General features: G+C 34.8%; 4 protein-coding genes and 4 non-coding genes across 9 annotated transcripts; 6 read left to right on the top strand and 2 right to left on the bottom strand.

The window, feature by feature from the left end:
- The first annotated feature begins 1,943 nt into the window (after positions 1-1,943).
- LOC100266830 (pentatricopeptide repeat-containing protein At2g01860) lies at positions 1,944-7,529 on the top strand. The gene is made up of 3 exons (XM_059735031.1): positions 1,944-2,165; positions 2,272-3,843; positions 4,129-7,529. The coding sequence occupies exons 2-3, from the start codon at positions 2,303-2,305 to the stop codon at positions 4,130-4,132; spliced, it is 1,545 nt and encodes a 514-aa protein (XP_059591014.1). The 5' UTR covers positions 1,944-2,165; positions 2,272-2,302; the 3' UTR covers positions 4,133-7,529.
- Positions 4,102-4,166, top strand: LOC132253312 (small nucleolar RNA snoR101). Its single transcript, XR_009465187.1, has one exon. It is a non-coding gene; the product is annotated as a small nucleolar RNA snoR101 (small nucleolar RNA).
- LOC132253309 (small nucleolar RNA snoR101) lies at positions 4,457-4,521 on the top strand. Its single transcript, XR_009465184.1, has one exon. It is a non-coding gene; the product is annotated as a small nucleolar RNA snoR101 (small nucleolar RNA).
- Positions 4,746-4,810, top strand: LOC132253310 (small nucleolar RNA snoR101). Its single transcript, XR_009465185.1, has one exon. It is a non-coding gene; the product is annotated as a small nucleolar RNA snoR101 (small nucleolar RNA).
- On the top strand, positions 5,014-5,078 carry LOC132253311 (small nucleolar RNA snoR101). The gene has a single exon (XR_009465186.1). It is a non-coding gene; the product is annotated as a small nucleolar RNA snoR101 (small nucleolar RNA).
- Positions 6,135-7,918, bottom strand: LOC100261645 (uncharacterized). Of its 2 annotated transcripts, XM_002272153.4 has the most exons (5): positions 7,835-7,918; positions 7,547-7,730; positions 7,008-7,214; positions 6,560-6,751; positions 6,135-6,445 (listed from the first exon to the last, which is right to left on the bottom strand). In XM_002272153.4, the coding sequence occupies exons 1-5, from the start codon at positions 7,915-7,917 to the stop codon at positions 6,311-6,313; spliced, it is 801 nt and encodes a 266-aa protein (XP_002272189.1). In that variant the 5' UTR covers position 7,918; the 3' UTR covers positions 6,135-6,310. The 2 variants fall into 2 exon arrangements, with proteins under 2 accessions (XP_002272189.1, XP_059591015.1); XM_059735032.1 differs by lacking the exons at positions 7,547-7,730; positions 7,835-7,918 and adding an exon at positions 7,375-7,482.
- Positions 7,919-10,220: 2,302 nt separating this feature from the next.
- LOC100244510 (uncharacterized) lies at positions 10,221-15,851 on the top strand. The gene is made up of 9 exons (XM_010665682.3): positions 10,221-10,661; positions 11,270-11,306; positions 11,399-11,477; positions 11,577-11,622; positions 11,708-11,806; positions 13,537-13,605; positions 13,693-14,041; positions 14,166-14,317; positions 14,713-15,851. Exons 1-9 carry the CDS (start codon positions 10,221-10,223, stop codon positions 15,523-15,525), a joined length of 2,085 nt encoding a protein of 694 aa, XP_010663984.1. The 3' UTR covers positions 15,526-15,851.
- Positions 15,852-16,257: 406 nt separating this feature from the next.
- LOC100249660 (glycosyltransferase family 92 protein RCOM_0530710) lies at positions 16,258-18,443 on the bottom strand. Its single transcript, XM_019216544.2, has one exon. The coding sequence runs from the start codon at positions 18,094-18,096 to the stop codon at positions 16,399-16,401; it is 1,698 nt and encodes a 565-aa protein (XP_019072089.1). The 5' UTR covers positions 18,097-18,443; the 3' UTR covers positions 16,258-16,398.
- Positions 18,444-22,494: the final 4,051 nt, after the last annotated feature.

Raw genomic sequence — 22,494 nt, forward strand, 5'->3', positions numbered from 1 at the left:
TGAATATGCATAAACAGATAAGGTAATACATACATACTTTTCACTTCAAATATTCATTGAATTTATCATATATCACATGTATTTGGGTTGTTTAATTGATACAATGATCTTTGTAGCTTAATTGAGTATATGCTACAATGTTTTGAATTAGTTGCTTAAAGCATTTGAAATCCTTAAAGGATTTTCATATATATGCGCTATTATCTAAAAATCCATGTAAATATGTAGTAACGACATCCATAAAATGCAAATCCAGTCATTTTATGATTGTTAAACAAATTAGATATATAAATATGGTTGCGCCGATCATGGGAGAATATGTTTCCTCGTAGTCAATATTAAGTTTATGCGGGAAACCTTGAGCTATCAGTTAGTGATTTCATTTTTCTCATTACATTTTTTTATAAATACTTATTTATATCCAACAAGCTTGACAACTTCAGTGTCTGAACTACAAGTTCAAATATTTATCACTTTTTTAATGAGTTTGATTTTTTTGGGATGTATTATTTCAATTTTGACTAATATTTTAAATGTTGACATTCATTCATAGTTTCTACTTTGGGATGTTAATGATTTCTTATGATGTCAATAGCTATTTGGAAATAAAATATATCATTAATGATAAAAGTATTTAAATCCCATTTTTCTCTACATATAAATAAATAATCGAGATCTCATCAATATAAAGTATTTGTACCTTTAATAGAATATTTAAAAATAGTGGGCCATAGTATAAAAACAATAAGTTATTTTAATAGAATATAATATAAAAAAACTAATAAGATATCAAATAATTATACATAAATTTTAAAATGTTAGTTTTGTTCAATTTGTTATCAATCATGGGACAAAAAATGAAAACCCAAATTGACTAGGTTGGATTTCAAAATCCTCAAATCGAGTCAACATTTTTTATTATTGCAAATAAAATGAATATGATCGATTTTGATTGATTTATTGCTTTTTTCGAATCTTACTTACGCCCTTATATAAAAGTCTATCTTAAAAGAATACAAGGTGTGATACGGTCATTTTACAATCATACATTGATATTGGATTACATCTAAACCTAACTTATAAAGGAAATTAAAATGTCAAGTTTAATTTTGTGCTTTTATCGAAATTTTTTATTCAAAGAAGGCGGGTGCATGCACCTATGTTTATTGAAAACCCAAAGCTAGTAATAAATTATAAAATTTAAAATAGTTTTTGCCGTTTTCAATTTTAATATTCAAATTGAAGTTGTATTTTGAAAATGCAAAATTCTCAATCAATCATCACAAATTATCTTAAATTTAATTTTTTTTTTACGGTCGATATATGTGTATTTTCAACTTTTTAAAACCATAGATGAATTAATATCAAGACTAAGAGTGATAACACACTCCCAAAAACCATGTTTAACATTTAAACACTTCTTTTAGTGTTAGGGAAGCCTTTTTAAAGAAAGGTGTAAATAAAAATATTTTTTTCTTTTTCCTTTTTAATTTTTATTTTCTTAAAAGTTTAATATATGATTTTATTTTTTTCCTTCATAAATATTATTTTAAGTCTAAAGGTTAATTTATTGAAATAATTTATAATTTAAAAGAAAGTTAACGTAAAATTCATAAAAATATTATCTATTGTGTTATTTATAAAAAGTTATTTCATATTTTATAAAAAATTTGCTTTCAAAAATTATAATTTTTCTTTTGATTTTAATTTAATCCAAAAAGAAAAAAAAAGTTGTTAGGGATGGAATAATTTATAAATATAACATATTTTGTGATTTTATTTGAAAGGTAATTTATTTTTTATATAAATATTATTTATCATTTTAAGTGTTTATGGGTAGGTTTTTAAAAATAGGTATGCATTTTGGTCGAAAAAAGTATCTCCATAATTGGGTTTAATTCAATAACCCCCAGAAAAATAAAAAGGGAAAGTCCGGTCGGATCGGGTCGACTCCTGAGCTGGACAGAATATATTCCGCCATTCACGAGTTGGTAGTACGAACTACAAAGCAATTTGAAAAAGCCCTTAGAATTTTTTTTTCCTTTTCTTTTTGCTTTTCAGTGTAAAATTCCTTTGCGGGAAAAAGCAAGCATCTTCCAGATAGAAAAGTTGACCATTTCCAGCCGTTTGTGTAAGAATCCATCGTGGATGCAATTCTGAGTAAGGTATTCGGTATTCCACTCGAAATAGCTCACTAATTATGTCTTATGTGTTTATGTACCTTTGCTTTCTGTTTTTGTTTGAATGATGATTGTTATACATGGAGTGCAGATGAGGTGTTTGATGAAATTCCTGTGAGGCAATGGAGCGTTTGTTCTCATCGTTGAGTATATGTACGGTGCCAGGGACCCGAATTTATTGGGATAAACGGTATGTGAAAGCACAATTCGTTGTGGAGTTTTCAAACAAGAACGAGATAAAGTTGGGGGTGCAATGTAATGCTAGGGTTAACCATAGAAAACCAACCAAGAACCTTCCGCATCCACGGCGCGCTAAGCTCCCTCCGGAGCCTGAAATTAGCACATTTTTGAAGGGGGGAAATAGCGGGACAGAGCAATCTGAAATGGGTACGGTTTTGGATAAAGAACCTGATGCGAATGATGATGGGTTTCTGGTTGATGGTATTGAAGGAAGAAAAGAGGGGGAGATAGTTTGGGATTCGGATGAGATTGAAGCAATTTCGTCTCTTTTTATGGGGAGAATCCCTCAAAAGCCTGGGAAATTGAATAGGGAAAGGCCTCTTCCACTCCCACTTCCCTACAAACTTCGACCTATGGGACTTCCCACAACGAAGAGACATGTGAGAGCTGCTTCTTCAATGCCATATGCTTCCCGGGCATCCCTATCTAAGCAAGTTTACAAGAACCCAGATTTCCTCATTAGCATAGCCAGAGAGATAAGAAAGCTTCCTTTGGAAGATGACGTTTCTCCAGTTCTTAACAAGTGGGTTAGGTTTCTGCGGAAGGGCTCATTGTCATTGACAATCCGGGAATTGGGTCACATGGGTCTTCCTGAGAGAGCTCTACAGACCTTCTTCTGGGCTCAGAAACAACCCCAGCTCTTCCCAGATGATCGCATTTTGGCCTCAACAGTTGAGGTCCTGGCAAGGACTCACAAGTTGAAAGTTCCATTCAGTTTGGAAAAGTTCACCGGTTTGGCTAGCCGGAGTGTAATTGAGGCACTGGCAAGGGGATTCATCAGAAGGGGAAGTTTGAGCCTTGCATGGAAGCTTCTCTTAGTTGCCAAGGATAGTAAAAGGATGTTGGGACCCAGCATTTATGCAAAGCTAATATTTGAGCTTGGAAAGAACCCCGATAAGCACAGCCTTGTACAGGCATTACTAGATGAGCTTGGAGAAAGAGAAGATTTGAAATTAAGCCATCAGGATTGCACAGCAGTCATGAAAGTCTGCATAAGGCTTGGGAAATTCGAAATAGTGGAAAGTCTTTTTAACTGGTATAAACAATCCGAGAATAGTCCAAGTGTGGTTATGTACACAACTCTAATTCATAGTCGCTATACTGAGAAGAAATACAGGGAGGCACTGGCTGTCGTTTGGGAAATGGAGGCTTCAGACTGTGTCTTTGATCTTCCAGCTTATCGTGTGGTGATAAAGCTTTTTATTGCTCTGAATGATCTATCAAGAACTGGAAGGTATTTTTCGAAACTTAAGGAAGCAGGTTTCTCTCCGACATATGATATATACCGGGACATGTTAAAGATTTACATGGTTTTCCGGAGGCTGGCAAAGTGTAGGGAGGTCTGCAAGGAGTTAGAGATGTCAGGGTTCAAGTTGGATAAGGGAACCTTGTCACAGTTGTTGCAACTTGAAAAAGAAAACAGGTAAGGTTTTTATGCTTGTTTCCCATGATAATTTTGTGAGGTGGTATTGTCTTTTGTTACATATTTATACTAATTTCTGGGTGTCTGTCTGACTCTGTACCTAGCAGTTTATGCAAATTCATTATGTTCATATTTTTCCAGCGGTTCACTTTTCAAATTGTATTTATCCTTCCTATGGGTTTCTTCTTTGTGCAAAGATAAATTGTACATGTGCGTGTAAAATGGTTGGGTTTTTTTCTGAAGTTGTGTGTGTGTGGTGGCTCACACTTAACCTCTGATCTGCAGGTAAGTTCACTCGTTGATAAGTTTTCAGTACTGATGGTCTTGTCTTTGCACTTCCAATTAGGTGAGTCTTTTGATGATCTACTTCATTTTTTAAGCTTTAAAATTCATGGCTCCCTTATCCTCTTTTCTTGTTGCAAGAGTTGGGATGAGAGGTTCTTATTGAGTCGCTCTTTTGGCGTCTCTTTTTTAATAGATCTTTTTCTTTACCTATCAAAAATAAAATAAAAATGAAAGGTTCTTGAAAGGTACTAGGATTTTTTCTCTCTCTTTGATGCTCATCCATGTTTTTCTGAAGTTTGTGTGTTGCTGCAAAGTAAGTGCATATGATGGTTTACACTTGATCTCTGAACTTCAGGTAAGTTTACTTGTTGACAAGTTTACATTACTGATGCTCTTATCTTTGCACTTCACATTTGGGTGAGTCCTCAGGTGATTTACTTCATTTATAATTTTTACTATTCATGGCCCATCATCCCTTTTTCCAGTTCCAAGAGTTAGTATGAGAGGTTCTTGTTAGGTGCTAGGAGATTTTCTCTCTTTTTGATGCCCATCCATTTTTCAGCGTGGTTATGTTTTTCCTGAAGTTTGTGTGTTGTTGCAAAATAAGAGCATATGATGGCTTACACTTGATCTCTGAACTTCGGGTAAGTTTACTTGTTGACAAGTATACATTACTGATGCTCTTCACGTTACACTTCTTGTTTGGGTGGGTCTTCATGTGATTTACTTCATGGACCCATAATCCTTTTTTCTTGTTCTGAGAGTTAGTATGAGACGTTCCCTCTCAGGTGCTAGTTGCTACGAGTTTTTCTGTCTGTTAGATGCTCAACCATGTTATTCCTTTTTCTGAAGTCTGTGTGTTGGTGCCAAGTAAGTGCACATGATGCCTTACACTTGATCTCTGAACTGCAGGTAAGTTCACTTGTTGACAAATTTACATTACTGATGCACTTGGCTTTGCACTTTCCTTGAGTCATTTCCTCAGTTTCTCAATCACTTCATTATAAATTAATCATCCTTTCTTCTTTCTAGAGTTGGCATGAGATGTCTTATTAGTTGCTAGAAATTCTTCTTTATTCCTTTTTCTTTCTGAAGCATGACCATTTTGTTCCATAATTCATAATAATTTCACATTTCCCAGAGTAAGAGGAAACATAATTTGAGTTGAAAAATTTGGAGTTGTACTTTGATGTTTGGATCATTGGAGTTACATATGTCCTCTTTGTGGTCTTGAGAATCAAACTCAAATTTTTGAAGTTTGGTTGACCGAAGTTTACATTTTACTAGTCATGGAGGGCACACATCTGTAGCCCCCTATTTCATTCTTGTTAGACAGATGAGCAGGTAACCCTGTGAATGAACATTGCCAAATCGATTATGGACTCATTTAGATGCTTCTAAAGCACACAATTCTATTTAGAAGATGGTCAACTTATTCAACTTCTGTGGTATGGCCAAAATACCCAATGGGAAATGGACATGGTACAGCCAGGTTGACAGTGTTCTACAAATAATTTGTGGGCATATTTAGGCCATGGTTATGTACACTATGTTACATAGCCATTATTCAGAGAAGAAAATGGGAGCATTGGCTATGGTTTTGGGATTGGAGGCTTCAGATATCTCATCCAAGATTTTACTTTCTTTTTGTAACCTCTCAAGGACTTATAAAAGAAATGATCTCTCAAGGACCATAAAGTAAAATTTGAGACTTGAGGGGGGAGGTTTCTTTGAAATATACTACTTAACAGGACTTGACCAATATTTGAATGGTCTCTGGGAGGCTAGCAAAGTGGGGAAGGTATGTGAGAAGCTTGAGAGAGTAGGGTTCAAGATTGTAAGGTTTAAGTTGGATAAGCGAATGACTTCATGGTTGTTGCAACTTGAAAGTGAAACCAGGTCAAGCTTATAAGCTTGTTTCGATAAGAATTATTTGAAGTAATTATGAACCATTTTTTTCCCTTAATGTGATGCATTCATACTTTCATAGATCAAAGATACTGGGCTGTCATCAACCTTAATAAATTCAAATCTTAATCCAAAGACAATGCCAATTGTCTTTCCAAAATGTATTTGAGGTATCTACCGTCACTGTTGTGATAGATAGATGGATGGATGTAATCCTATAAATGGTCAGACAACTCTCTTATTTAGGAACTGATTGCTGGTTCATTATTTTCATCTACTTCATCTTCTCAATACAATAATTCACAGTTTTCTCCGCCCATATTTCCTTCTCAAGACAGGTCTCATAAAAAGTTACTTCTCCAGTTGCTGTTACTGTTAATGCAGCTGTGCTTCTGGTTCCAAAATGCCCCTATACATTGGAAATAGAGGAGGTTAATGATATGAATAAGTAGAATACTAAAACAAGTAACATCAATGTTTGTGAGTTCTTTTGAAGAGAGACTGCAAAACCACTAAGATATACCATTTTTGTCTCTGTGTCAGTGAAAATGGAACTTTGATCACACTCCCAGTCAAGAGCACAAATGTGAGGCAACATACTCTCGTCAGCTTTAACTTTATCTCTCATTAGTTTCTCAATCATCTCTTTTATAGGAATGTCACTTTCACCATATTTGCCTAGAAGTTCCTTGAATTTTCCTCTCAATCTCTGGACCTACAAGGGAAGAGGCAATTTAATACTTTGTTTAGTTATATTCATATACCAGTGAAGGTTGACCTGAAAGAAATAAAGAATTCAGTGTAAAAGCAGCCACGGCTCTACAGCTGTTGCCATATTTGTTATTGATGTTGCATTAATGATTTATTTTCTAATTATCGTTATTTATTTATTTATTTTGCTAATATTGTCTCGAAACTAAAGTTTGCCATCAAATCTTATCAGATGAAGGAGCATCGTAAATCTTTCTAACCTTATGCCATGGGATGCCAAGCTTTGCATTTGACAGCACATGAATCCCTGGAGAAATCTCTTGAATGGTAGGGGGCTCACCTTCTGGCCTGTTGGAGACATACACCATGGTTTTGGAAGCAATATCAGCTACAATCAGGTTAAACCCATTATACTCATCACCTTCCTTTGTTATTTCTTCTGCGTATTCATGGGGACTCTTTCTGCTCTGCTACCATATAAGAAGAACGATACAAGTAAAAAACCACTAGAAGTTATTGAAAAAATAGAAAAAAGCACCAATTACCCATGACCTGTGAAGAATCACGAGGAAAACTGGCTAAACTATTTTTTCTAGGAAATCAAGTACTAATGCAGATCCTGTTTACCATTTGGTAGCGAAAATACTTCTGGGTAAAGAAAGAGTGTGTTATATTTCCTCCTGTGAATGAGTATTTTTGCTGATATTTCTTACATTGTATAAGATTATTTAGCATGATCCTGATTCTATAAAAGCTGATATGGCAACCTGTTTACAAAACAACACATTGAAATTATAACCTCGAGGAATTTTACAGGGAGTTCTCCACGGCTAAAAGGCCGAAGCCGGGGACGAAGCTCTAACACATTTGTGAGAAAGGCAACCCTCCCTTGCCTTGAACACGCCAACCATGTCCCTCCTGCAACTTCATCCCTCCCTCCCAATATATCACAGCCTTCCCACCATGCTAATGGCTTTGTGGGCCTCAAGAACACAACATGAAACACACTTGAAAATCATTAAAACCCAAAAGAACAATACAAAACAAAAACTAAGGGGCATGGCTAACAATGAAAAATCAGACTTACCTGTTGTGATACTCATCTCTGTTGAGCAAGAGAAGAAGAGGGTAGAGTGGGTGAGATTGCCAAACAAAGGCTGCTATGCACATGGTTGCAACTATGGAATCTGGTTGTAGTGTAGGAAGGTGCAGATTCTTAAAGCAGATTGTTATAGGGGGAAAAAGGTGATAATTACTTAAGGTTCAGACATTATATATGGGGAATTTTATTTGGATCCGATATTGTTCAAATGGGCCTCACCCATTTTTTAAATCAAAGAAAGCATGTAAAATTGCCTTTTTGCCCTTTTCTTCAACTTTCATGGAAATGAATGACGAGAAGAAAAAGAAATGGGAAAAGAGGAAGGAGGGGAAGGATTAGGATTTACGAGTGTAAAGATGGAAGTCAAAACAGAGGGTAAAAGGGTTATTTTATTGAGTGCAGAAACGGGTCCAAATAGAAGAGAAGTCTTCCCAGCTCGTGTTTCCTGTGGGTTTTAGAAAAAGAAAAACTACCGGCAAAACAAGACATAACATAGTGGTAATTGGCGTAGAAGGTCTTCAAGACGGGTATAAGAAACTAGCAACACATATCCATTCAATCCCATCCATATCCAATTTCCTTTATGTCCACGCACACACACAATCCCATCACACATATCCATTCAATCCCATCCATATCCAATTTCCTTATATAGATTATTTTGTTTTTATATCATGTATTGTTGTAGCATCTTGGTAGTTGTTGGGCTTGTGGGCAATAATGGAATTGCCCTGCATACAATTTATAGCTAATATCTATATGACCTGCAAATAATGCCTCAGCTCCTCATCTAACTTCTAAGAGAAAATTTGAAACACTAGGGAATACGGGGAGAGATAAAGTGCTGGTTGTTTTATATTAGAGTATTAATTTGAAATTTAATATCAATATGCTATTCACATTGAACCAGGCTCTGCTAAAAATTAAATTCCCATGACAACACACACTGTGAACCGTGACCTGTCAACAACTTCGAGTTTGGGACCAAAATAGCCCTTGTGTCAAGACAAATATCTTCTTTAGTCATTCTTTCAAACTTACGTTTAAAGTGGTTCTTTTGCAGTCACTTGATGGTCAGTTAAGAGCCATGTTATTTAATTTTTTTTTTTAATTAGGTATCCATGTGGACAAAGGTTAAGAAAACCAATATATAATTTCATCATGCATTATATAATGCTTTTATGGAGAATAGGTTAAGAAAATTTTATTTAAAATTAAGTTAATGTTGGGTAATTATTTTTAAAAACAGTTTTTAAAAATTGTTCTTTAATGTTTTGTAAAACAAAAATCTGTTTGATAACCTCAAATATTTTTAATTTGTTTTTAATATTTTTAAATATATTTTAAAAATCATTTTTATATTCAATATTTTATTTTTAACCATTCCATATGCTTGTATAATTGTTTTATAAAATAGCCATTAAGAGACAAGTGAAAGTAACAAAAAAAAATAACTAAATGATGTTTTTGGAAAATAACATATTTTCTATTCTTAATAACAAAAAACAGAACAAAGTTTCTTATTGTCTTTTGTTTTTGTTTTTTTTTTTTTAAATTTTGAATAACATAAAATTATTTTCAAAAATAGTTATTAAACAGATCTTGAGTTCTTAAACAATAATGAAAATAATAGTAGGTAAATGTTCTCAAAATTGGCTTGTAAATTATTTTTAAATTGTAGTTTTGAGTGCTATCATGGTCAAACCAATGTTGTTGATACTCAAATTAATGAAAAATATATTTTAGATTTATTAGTGTTTCTAATTTTTTTAATATTCAAAATCAATTCTTTTAATAAAAATTTTCAATATTACAAATATTAAAAGTGTTTAATAAAATTATTATAAAAGGATTCTTAGAAATAGATATAAAAAAAAATGCAAATGGTACATTCTATATTTTTAGAAAATATAAAAATTTTGTTTTATTAATCCAACCAGGTTTAATAATCACTTAAAATCACCGTCAAAAAAGGACAAAAATATCTTTAGTTATTATCGAAAACCACAACTAGAAGCAAAAGGGGGAAGAAGGAAGACGAGAAATATCGGACAACCAGGGAGTAACCGAGTACTTGAGTCCAGTCCAAACCTTTTGGGCTTTTGAATTAGACTAAACGTAGCATAATCAAGCCCGGGCCAATTTAAACAAGCCCAGATTTTCATTTACTCTCCCACGCGTTTTCTCAACAGCCAAACAAAAGTCAGATTACCGACGATGGCGTAAGCATCCAAACTTGGTCACGTGTCACACCCACCCAATCCACGTGACCCTTTGGTACGTGCGAACCACATGTGAAACCCAATCCCAAAATTAATAAAAAAATAAAAATAATTAGCCCCTGTTTGGAGAGAAAGAAAGAGGAGTCAGAATGGGAAAAGTAGCGGAGATGAAGAAGAAGAAGAAAGGACGCCCCTCTCTCTTAGATCTCCAAAAACGCAGTCTCATAGAACAAGAGCAACAGCCACAAAACCCTAACTTGAAAAACCCTAATTTTCCTAATCCAAATCCTAACTCAACACGTCGATCCACTCGCCGGAGCGCCAAAGTCGACGAAATTTTGCCGGCGCCAGACTGGATTGAAGGCGTCGGAGACGACGATGACGAGCGCAAAGAGAAGAAGCTTAAGCTCCTTCGCCGCTTGTCTCCGAATCATACGCAAAATCCTGGATCTTTGCCGAATTCCGTGTCTTTGCACTCGGTTTCGTACGCTTCAAATTCGAATGCGGATGTTGAGAATCCCGAGGCGTCTCTCAAGAAGCGGAAGATCAATGCCGTTGGTGACGGATCTGGCCACACCACTGCCGAAAAGGTGAACAATATCTATATATTTTACTTAAAAATTTACAGATCTTTATTCGTTTCCCTTTTTTGCCTAGAAAAATTAAAGCAAATTATTTTTATTATTTTTATTTTTTATTTTTTGTTCTTTTAGACTCGTTTTTATTTAAATTATTTGGGATTTCGCGCGGTTTTTTTGATGTTTCTGTGGTGTCGTTGGATCGGAACTCGGAAATTAGTGCATGTGTTTGTTTGACTGGTCAAGTTTTGGATATTTATTTATTTTCCTTTTGAATTCTGTTCAAGTTTAAATTTCTTTTTTTTTTTTTTTTTTTTTTTGTGATTCGAATTTTCCACTACTATTTTATTACTGTTTCTATTCAATCAGACCTTTTTCTCTGCTATAATAAACTCTCGTATCATATCTGAAAAAGTTTAAATTTGTCTTTTCTTTAATATATTGTAAGCTTTTTTTTTTTTCTTTCTTTCTCGCCTGTGTGTACTTGGTCTGTCCCTGTTTAATTATCTTCTTCTTCTTGTGACCATTTACTGTAACCTTCTCACCGACTCTTTAATTATCCTGGAAAATATCTCCAATTTTCTATTATTTTAACCACTGGTTTTGGATTAATTTTGCAGGAAGAAAAGGTTGCGAAAGCGACTGATACTCCACAAGGTTCCCAATCAATTTTAGTTGTTGCTCAAAAAGCATGTGTTGGAAATTTTCATTCATTAGTTTAATTATTAATGCCATTTATTTGTGGACAGGGTCGAGGTTGGAATCCGGCCCCACGACACCTTTGCCAGACAAAAAGTTGTTGGTGTTCATTCTTGATAGACTTCAAAAGTGCGCGTTTTAAGATACTTGTTTTTCCTTTTTTTTTTTTTCCTTGTATTTTCCCATTTGGGATTTGATTTTTGATTTGTTCTTCTAATCGCTGTGTAGAAAAGACACCCATGGTGTGTTCTTGGAGCCAGTGGATCCGGAAGAGGTGCTCTTTTTGTGCAATGTCTCATTTATTTGGGATAATTAATACTCATTTTTTATTTGGTACTGAATTTATTATTATTATACAGCTTCCCGATTACCATGACATCATAGAGCATCCCATGGATTTTGGAACTGTGAGGAAGAAACTAGATGGGGGACTTTATTCCAACTTGGAACAATTTGAGGTTGGTTTTCTGAATTGTAGCCTGCATTTTGGATTTATATAGTTTTGCTTCTGTCAGCATGTTTCAGTTATGTCTATTAAAATGGATGTGGTGTTGCTTATTTTGCATTTAAATTCATGATGGGCCCTATGTTTTTTACTTTGGTTGTGGATATGACTGAAGACCCTACACTTTCTGTTAGGCTGTTATCCACCTCCAGCTTCATTCTTTTAAGTAACTTGATAGATTTTGTTGAGTGTATGTTGTTAACTCTCTCCAGGGTGTCTTGTTACATAAGTTTTTGTTGCCCTAAAATGTGTCAAAGTTATTTTTGGAACAAATAACAGTTGAGGAAAACAAGAATGTTGGAAATACTGAATGGTATTTCATTCATGTGTGCTTCTTGAAACTAAAAGCCAGGGGAAAAAATTAAGTAGATGAGAAAGAAGACAGATACATGGCTTTTTATGGCTAATTATTTATGATCATTTGGGTCTTAACTTAATTCCTAACTTCCCCTGGGTTCAATGGTTTTTTCTCCATTAGTGTTATCTGTGCCTGAGTTACATTTCATTTTGAAAAAAGAAAAGAACAAGCAAAAGTGCCATATCTGTAATCCATGCTAAAGCTATACTTTCTTTATAAAGAAAAGTGAAGTGCAAAAAGAGTACCATAAGTTTGATGGATGCTAATGCTGGATTTAAATTGCAGCTCATTTCTTTAGATTATGCTTTTAATTATTCTGATGAGGCATTTGATGAGTGCTTCAATCTCAATAAGAGACTTCTACTGGAAGCTTCACTTTCTTTGTTTATTTTCTGTGTTACTAAAGTAGTATTTCTTTATTAACTACAATGACAAAAAAATGGAAAACTTTTTTCCTGAACTGTGCTTCAATGATCTTAAAGCTGTCAATACATATTGGGGAAATTTGACATTCTTGGATTTACATTGAACATGACCTGAATGCCGCCGATATAGTCTTTTGTTTCTAGCCTGCTAGTGTGGAGGAACATTGTTTCTCTTTATTTAAGTAATTGTGCAATTGTAGAAATGAATGCAATCATTTAATACTATTTGCTAATTTTTGCTTACTGTTGAGAAACATGTAATAAAATTACTGTAGTTGGATAAGAAACTAATGCATCAGTAAGGGGCTGGGGGTAGCAACATTAGAGGGTAAGAGAGAAGAAAGTTTTCTGAGATGGTTTGTTAACTAGCAACCAGGACCAATACACACCCACCAGATAGAAGTGTTCTGACTCAAGTTGACAATGCTAATGCAAATTAAGGTGGTGATGAAAGACATTATGGCTTTCACCTATCAAAAAAAATGAAAGACATTATGGCTTTCAAAGCTGTCCCAAATTAGCGATTTGCATAGCCAACCCCAACTAGTTGGGATTCAAGCTGTCTCGAGTTGAGGTTAATATCAAACTATTGCAGATTTCTTAGGATTGGTGTACACTACAACTGTTATTGAATTAGATGAAGTTCACAAATTAATATTTCATTTACATCCTTCAATCTGTCATAAAGCATGTTGAAGATAATTGATGTGGTACAAAAGAAACCAAAATTGTTTAGGGTAAATTTCAAGTGGATTCCTGTGTTTCAACTTCAAGATTCACCGCCATGACAAAAAATTTTATGCTATTGCTGCTGGTCTCCTCAGGTTTTGTTTTTTTTTCCCACAATGGTTGGATGTTATGTTACAGGATTCTGAACTTTTGAATATTTAATCCATGCAGAGCGATATTTTCTTAATATGTTCGAATGCAATGCAGTATAATGCACCAGATACTGTGTACTTTCGACAGGTATGCCAGAGGCTTAATTGACTTGGTCATTTTCTGTTTCAGGATATCTTTGTCCTATTTTCTTGAAAATTGTAACTGTTTTCTTAGGCACGAACGATACAAGAACTAGCAAAGAGGGACTTTGCAAATTTGAGGCAAGAAGGTGATGATGGCGAGCCACAACCCAAAATTGTCAGGAGAGGCAGGCCACCAACCAAGCACCTGAAGAAATCTCTTGGAAGTTCTCCCTTAGAGCATGTTGCACCTGAGACATCCTCTGAAGCGACTCTTGCTACTGGGGGAGATAATTCCATCTCATCTAACTCCTACAATCTAAGGAAAGGACCTACTCCATGCAAGTTTCGACCGGCAGACATATCAGTGAAGGCCCAATATGGGTCCCGCAACAGTGACAATTATTCTAGCTGGTTGTCTGAATGGAATAATGAATTTCCAGGTTTGGAATTAAAATTTCATAGGCTCTGTTTTGTTGCTTTCTACTGGATATCTCTACTTCTTCCGTTTAATTTTCATTTTCCAGCATCTAAGGAATATTGAGCCATTCTCCCCTTGGTTTGCAGCTTCCATTTTGAAGGGAGTTTCCACGAAGCATGGCAAGAAACCTTTTGAATTAGATGAAAATAGGCGTGATACCTATAAGCATCCATTGGCTTCCAACCATGAGCCATCAGTGTTGACTACCCTCCATGGAGAATTGAAGCAACTGATGTCGGTATGTGCTTACTAGAAACTTAATATACTGTGTTTTAGATCTTTGAGCGAGAAACTGAAATTTGAGTGATGCTTCATGGAACCATGTATATGCTATACTATGGACGGTGACTGTCCAATGCGTTCCAAAAGAACTGTTGGGCTAAATATCTTTCTTGCTTTGTGATGGTAAGCACAACATGTGTTGTACTACAATATATGATCATGAGGAAATGTCAAATAAATTCGAACAACCGTTATTTGGTCCATGGTATATCATAAACATGGTTCCATTGAATGATGAGTATCCATCTGCCCCTAGGATGCCCTGTCTAATATCAATTTTGGAGCTGAACTTGAAATTTTGATCAATTAGTAACCTAAGGTGGAACTCTTTGTTTATTCCCCCATGATCAGGTAGGTCTACACTCGGACCATGGTTATGCAAGAAGCCTCGCTCGATTTGCTGCAGATCTTGGGCAAGATGTTTGGAAAATTGCTGCCAAGAAAATTGCCAATGTTTTGCCTGTTGGAGTTGAGTTTGGTCCTGGATGGGTGGGAGAAAATGAGGCATTAGCACAGCGGCCATCTCTGTTGTGTGAGAATCAGAAATCTTCAAACAACTCAACACCACCACATCCACAGCCCCCACCTACTACTTCTGGTTCAAGTCTGTTTGTTGCAAACAGATCATCTCTCCCTTGTAAAGAAGAGTCAGGGGAAGCTGTCAGAGGATTAAATTCCCAAATCGAGTTAACTTCAAGACCTGCTCCTCCTGAAATTCACCAAACGCTTGGAATTCACCCTGGTTTGAATGGTTTCAGTGGTGGGTTTGGGTTCAATCCTTCATCCCAAATGGGAATGGCCAGACTGGCCATGCTAGCAGGGAATTCCAGTACTGAATCAATGCCATCTCAAAAGCTTGGCATGGTCTCCAATAGCAGCTCTATTCCCATCCATCCAATGCAGGCTAACTACTTTGCTTCGGACCGGCCCGAATCACCAGTTTCTTCAAATACACCCCGTTCCAGAAATTTAGCTGCACCAGGGTCTCTCATGAAAGTGCACACACCACCCGAGGTGCTGATCGGTGGGAAGGCGTCATGGCAGGGATTACCACAACGGATTCCACCCGACCTCAATGTCAGATTCCAGGCACCAGGCTCACCCAGCTCCAGCACCACGCCCATTGCTTCATCACAACAGCCAGATTTAGCCTTGCAGCTGTGACGATGGAATGGTCATTTTTCTAGTTTTCTGATTCAATGGAAGGGTTTTGCAGCCCCTTGGGATAAGAACAACAATAAGCCCAGTGATCTCTAAGCTTTGAGCAGTGCCTTGCCCATCAAGGGTTTTGGGAAAGGAAGGCAATGGAAGGGAAGGGAAGGTTTTGTACAGAGACTATTAACGTATTCAAATTTTTTTGGTTAGAAGTTAAAAACCAAGAAAAATCTATATTTGTAACACTTGCATCCCTGATTTAGTGAAGATAATTTTAACTCCTTCCCATTGGGAAATGAACACAGAAGAAAAAAGAATAATTTTAATATCGTTTAGTGTGGTGTAGCCCCTTTTTATCTTATTTTCTAACCAGTCTAGCTTACACATGACTGATCATCATATAATCCAACAGAAGGAAATGAGACGATTTTAACCCACAAGTTTCTATGAGGAGATATTTAGGTTTATCCAAATCCCTTTTAATCATGATCGCTATACAAAATAACAAAATCGAAACCATTTGGCATCTCTCTTGTGGGGGATGGCATTTGTCAGTGAGTAGAAGTTAAAAGGTCGTATTCGTCATCTCATCTCAAAAAAACATAAAATAAAAAATGCCCGTTGACCACCATCATTTTCCATGCCCAATCACCATGTCTTGTAAATTAAAAAGGGAATTATAGAAAAAATGATGGTGCATAAAATAAATGAAAATGAAAAGGAAAATAAGAAGATAGAAAAATTAAATTTCCCCTCCCTATTTCGTGTATTAGTTATTAGTTATTACCGCCTTCTTTTCTTGTATACCAATCCAGCTCTATACAAAACACGAGTCGGAAAAAAAAAAATTGACAAAAAATGGGCAAGGGTGCCTCTCCGGCCTCATTTCTCCCAAGCCATTTTGTTCTCTGACGTCCAGGGGATCGCAAACCATCTCTGAGTCACCATCTTCAACCTCTCATCATTCATTTCACAGAACTTGCTGGCCCACCCTTTAGGCTCAATGGGCAAGAACCCTAACCCTGGTGCCCTATCCTTAGACGTTGGGTTCGCTTCGTCTGTCCAATCCACAACATAAGCAGACACCCTTCTTCTAAACTTGGCCTTAAACTCACTCCATGCCTGGTACTTGTAGTGATTCACCACCCCTTGACTCAAGCTCAACCTCTTCCCATTGAAACCCTCCTTCAACCCAAAATGGTGAACTGCATTAACCAATGATGAATCAACTGCTTCCAGCAAAACCACTGATTTGTGCCGCTGTTCAGCCCGTCTCCGGCATGTGTATCCTTGTGTTACTCCATGAACGGGGTGGGAGTGCTGGTTCGATGGCCCGAACTCGTTGCAACGGATCAAAATTTGCCCCACATTGGAAGTGGGTTTGTTTGGCAAGAGAGAAAATAGCATTTTGGTCGATGGGGTTGAGGAATTGAGCCATGTTGGAGAAAATACAAACTCATCGACGTCAACGTACATCATCCATTTGCAGGTGTCTTTGGCGTAGATTGCACTATGCGAGAACCCAGCTTCTTGGGTTTTAGGCCATGGCCACAGCACCGTTTTCACGTTGAAACCATCTTGATTCAGTTCTTCTACGATTGTCTGGAGCTCGTCGTCGCTGCCATTGTCGTACAGTATGAATTTTTCGACTCCGATTCTGGAGTGGTACACCACCCACTCTTTCAAGAACTTAGCTGCGTTATAGATCATGGTGGATGCGCACAGTTGGGATTTTGGCTCCAGGGTGGCTACTGTGCGCATGGGGGTGTAGTACGCCACGGAGGGGACGACCCGGTTTTCGTCAGAAATTTCTAGGGAGATTTTGATTCTTTCGTTTTCGATTTCTCCGTGAGATAACGCCCTTAAGTCAGGGTGGCGGCAGCGGAACACCTCTTGGGAGGAGGTGGTGACGGCGGTTCTGACGGCAATTGTGGCGTCGTTGCCGAACACGCATCTGAGTTGCGACGGTGATCGGTTGACTCCTTGGCGATTGTTCACGCCCTTCACGAAGAGAACGACGTCGTTTTGGGTGGATAAAGACTCGTAAGCAAGAAAAGTCCACCGGAAGAGCTCCCGCGTAAATGAATGAATCTCCCTCTGCTTCGCCGGCGCCGCCCTCGTCAGCGCGGGCTGAAAGTACGGGCGGAAGCGGCGGATTCTCCTCGGAATGACGCACTTGAACGTCCTCCTCTTCGTGAACGGAAAAACCCAAGCGGGTCTCGCCGGAGACGTCGCGTTGTTATGGAAAACGCATTGATAATCCTCGCCAGACTCCGACGATACCTCACCCTCCGGAGAAACAATAATGAGAACCTCCCAGTCAGGGAAGAGGACGGACTCTGTGGTGGGAGTGATCGAGTCTCTAAGGGACGACACATGGCGGCTGGGGCGAACAAGTTCTTCCCTCACTGCGTAATGGGGCCGACACATTTCGTCCCAACGAGCCCTGAGACTAAGTCTGCGCTGCAGGAGATCCTCGCCGGAGTCTCTCACGTTACGATACAGATGCAAATAGCATTCAGCAAGAACAAGGATCGAAACGAAGGCGAAGCAAAGGTCGATACGAAATCTGAAGGCCATTTTGGAAACTGAGAAAGATAAGAAAACCCCCTGATTTTTATGAAATATGAAGAAACGAGAGGAGGACGGGAGAATTTATTGTAATTTCTGTATAAGAGTCGTTACGGTTGTTGAGGAATGTTGATGCTGTTACAGCGAATATTCACTGAAGGCGAGTCATCCCTGCCCTGCTTCTGCTCCTCATCAGTCATCTCATATGTACCCATATTTCGAAAAAATTACAACAAACGGTCATCAAAACGCAGCGTTTTGGGAGGCGGCTTCGTCTTGTCTTGACTCTTTAGTTCGTCGTCTTTCCATCTCCGTTTATTTGGCACAGCTTGACTTTTTTCCCCTGGATTTACTCAGTCCATAAATTTTAGAAACGAATTTGTCGCCTCCGCGTGGCAAAACCTCAGGGGACCCCTTTTGCCTGATATACGTTGGCAACGAAAAATTGCGTGCTGAAACGACGCCGTTCTTCCCGTTTAAAGTAACCATCCTAGATAATAATAATAATAGTAAGTTTTTTCTTTTATCTTTACAAGCCAAAATTCAGAAATTTTGAATTCTTATGTAACAGATCATAATAATAATAGAAATAAGTTATGGAGAGAGTTTTACTTTTTCTATTTAAGTGATGGAAATTTTATTAGTCATCCAAATTAACCTCAAATAGTCAAATTCGTTACCGAACTTTTCCTGAATTTTAATGGACAAAATGGATTATTTTACCACTCCCTAAAAATTTAGAAATTTTTTAATGTCTCCAATAAAATATTTGTTAAATAAGTGAGAAATTCAGAATTAAAATTCATTCTAGGAAATGCAATTTATAGGAAAAATAAAATTAAAGTTAAAAAATAAATTAAAATGACAAGAAAATATTGATTTATGTCTACATAAAACCAATTATAAAATATGAAAATAAAAATAAAATAAGAAAATTGAAAATTTTAATATAAATTAAAATACCAAAAATATTTATTTATGCTCAAAATTCACCATTTTATCTACATTACCTACTCTTCATTGTTTTCCCCCTTTTTTTTTTAAATTTAATAAGAAATGTTAATTTTTTATAGAAGGATAAATTTATAATATTTCCTTGCATTTTCTTATAGGGTTATTTGATTGAAATGATAAGTAAAAGCTAAAAACCCAATTTTTGAAAAGTTAATCTTTTATTTTATTTTATTTTTTTGTCTTTTTTTATTTATTACAAAAATACCGTTGTTATTTTCTTCTAAAAATATTTTTTATTTGAAAACTTATATGTAAATATTTGAAATGGTAAAATGTATTTATGTTAAAAATTGGTTACTTTAAATCCAAATTGATAATTATTTATCATTTTTAATCAAATATTTCTTTTTATAATAGGTAAAATCTATTACTTATATGTAAATATTTGAAATGGTAAAATGTATTTATGTTAAAAATTGGTTACTTAAATCCATAAATTGATAATTATTTCATCATTTTTAATCAAATATTTATTTTTATAATAGGTAAAATCTATTACTTAGATTTTTTTTTTCCGAGTATTTCTCTCAAATTCTACTAATTCAAACTATACCAAATTTAAGATATGTGTTTCTCATAATCAAAAATATTTATTTAATAAAAAGTATTTATTGGATAAAATATTCTAAAGATATTGAATTAAAAAAAAAGGCTAAAAAAATACCGTCGTTATTTTCTTGTAAAAATAATTTTTATTAAAAAACTTATATGTAAATATTTGAAATGGTAAAATGCATTTATGTTAAAAATTGATTACTTTTAATATATATAAATGGTTAAATCCACAAATTGAGAATTATTCCATCATTTTTAATCAAATATTTCTTTTTATAACATGTATAATCTATTACTTAGATTTTTTTTTTCCGTCATTTCTCTCAAATTCTACTAATTCAAACTATACAAATTTTAAGATATGTGTTTCTCAAAATTTGGTGTCATATAAGTAAATTAAAGATATTTATTTAATAAAAAGTATTTATTGGATAAAATATTCTAAAAATAATGAATTAAAAAAAACGCTAAAATAAAAACAAAGTAGTCATAAAAATAAAAATTTAGGAGAAATAAAATTAAGAAGATTAATTAAAAAAATTAATGGATATTAAAAGATACGAGGTAAAACACAGATAATGGAGAAAACAAAAATAAAAATATAAATTAGGTATCAATTTTAATCACAACAATTTGAGAAGTGATTGAGGTATGAAATCATATATGAGAAAGCTGTTAATTTATTATTACGGCAAATTGTAAGTGTTGCTTCCTTGTACGAAAAAAAAAAAAGGAAAAAGGAAGAAGAAGACGAAGAAGGGAGTTGCACACAAAAGGGGATACAAATTTGCCATGAGCAGCAAGGTACTGCTTGGGTTGCACACAAAGGCAACATCCTTCAACTTTATATAGGTTTTATATCATAAAGAGTAAAGTGCATTTTATCCTTTAATTGTTCCAAAAGTTAACTCACAAGTCACTTTATATATCCACTTTCAAAATGATATTAGTAAACAAAGGCAAAATATAGAATGTATGATATACTATCATTCTCAACTTTTTATTCCGATGGTTGAAATGTATGATGAAGTATAATTAAATAAATATATAATAATAATTTATTGATCTTAAATATATATTTTCTCAATAATCAATCACAGAGTTATCGTGATTTAGTCATATATATATATATATATATATATATATATGATACAATATTAGATAAAATTCTTGTTCAAATATAAAGCATAATGTTTTTGTAAGAGTGCAAAATACGATTTTTTTAAGGTTAAAGTTAAGTCATTTGAAAATCTAATTAGTTCCCCAAGCTACTCAAAAAACATTAAATATTCCATTTTTTAAAACCAATACTTCTGATGTTAAGCAATCATTCTCAACTTTTAATTTGAATGGTTAAAATGATTGAAGAGATATAATTAAATAGTTTTTTTAAAATATATATATAATTTATTCACTTTAAATATATTTTTCTTGAATGAGAGAGTTATCGTGATTTAACTATATCTATATGATAATGTATTAGATAAAACTCTTAAATAAAGTGCAATAGTTTCATTAGAGTGTAATAATATGATTTTTAAGTCATTCAACAGTCCAATTAATTCTATAAGCAAAAAAATAAAAAATAAAAAACCTTTTGAATCTTATTAGCCAATTGATGGTAATTGAATATAAAATGTAATTTATTTTCATTAGATAATAATTAATTTTTAAACAATACAATTCAAGTTAGATCCAAAAAATGGTATTAGAAATAGAATTACGATCCTAAAAGATTATTTTACATTTAAACATAATTTATCATTTATTTCTAAAAAAAAAAAATTCAAATTGAGATAGTTAGCCCTTTGAATTTTATTTTTAAGGTGACGTTAACCGCTCAAGTATCAAATAAACCATTCTAAAATAATTTTGTCTTGGTCAAGGATAGAGAAAAATCATGTGGTTTAACCGTATAACATATGCTTTTGCTATTAATTTCAAAAGACAAAGTCTTTCACACGCTAAGTTAAGGAACCAGTAAGACTGGGCGAATGGTGTAGGTGAGGATTATTTCCTTGTCCAGCTTGAAGGGGTCCAAAAAGACCTCCATTTGTTTTGAATATTCATCAATGATGTATTGCCAAAACCTTTCGGTTTTCTAGACCATTGAATAGTAATAAATGTACAACACTATATGGATATAAAAATGGAAAAATAGCCAGTAACCGAGGGTATTTTCATGACTCATGACTAACGTGCAGGCATGCATTTACAAATTTACAATTAATTATTTAATTTTAAATCAAAGGCGTCTTGTGTGTGGAGGCCACTTCTCATGCACTCTTATGTTAAATAATAAAGTTTTAAAGAATATTTTAGATATTATAATTAAAAAAATTAAAAATAAAACTCAAGACATTATATTTGAGGTCTATTAATATATGATTAAGCCTTAGTTAAAAGACTGTGTTTGCTTTTTTACTAAATAAAAAAAATTAAAATATTTAATTTTAAATAAGACTCAAAACTCAAAATTATCAATACATTTGAGTCTGTTAACAGATTAGACCAGAGATTAAGAGTGTGTTTGATGATGATTCTAAAAAATGTTTTTAGCATTTTTAACACTTGAAAATTTTGATTTTTCAAGTATTAGAAATGTTATAAATACTTCTTAGAATCATTATCAAACGCACTCTAAATCGCAATACCTTGACCCGGTCCCGGACACCTCTTAACAAGGCCTTTTAAGGAGGCAGGACAAGGCCCATGGTTGTCAATCCGAATTCTTACTTGTGTTCTGCCAAACTATACTACAACGGGCCGAAACGCAACAAGCCCACTCCTCAGGCCCATCAACTTGTAACACATATTTTATATATTGACTGTATTAAT

This window comes from Vitis vinifera, chromosome 18, assembly GCF_030704535.1.
Source record: "Vitis vinifera cultivar Pinot Noir 40024 chromosome 18, ASM3070453v1".
In the NCBI taxonomy this organism is placed as follows: domain Eukaryota; kingdom Viridiplantae; phylum Streptophyta; class Magnoliopsida; order Vitales; family Vitaceae; genus Vitis; species Vitis vinifera.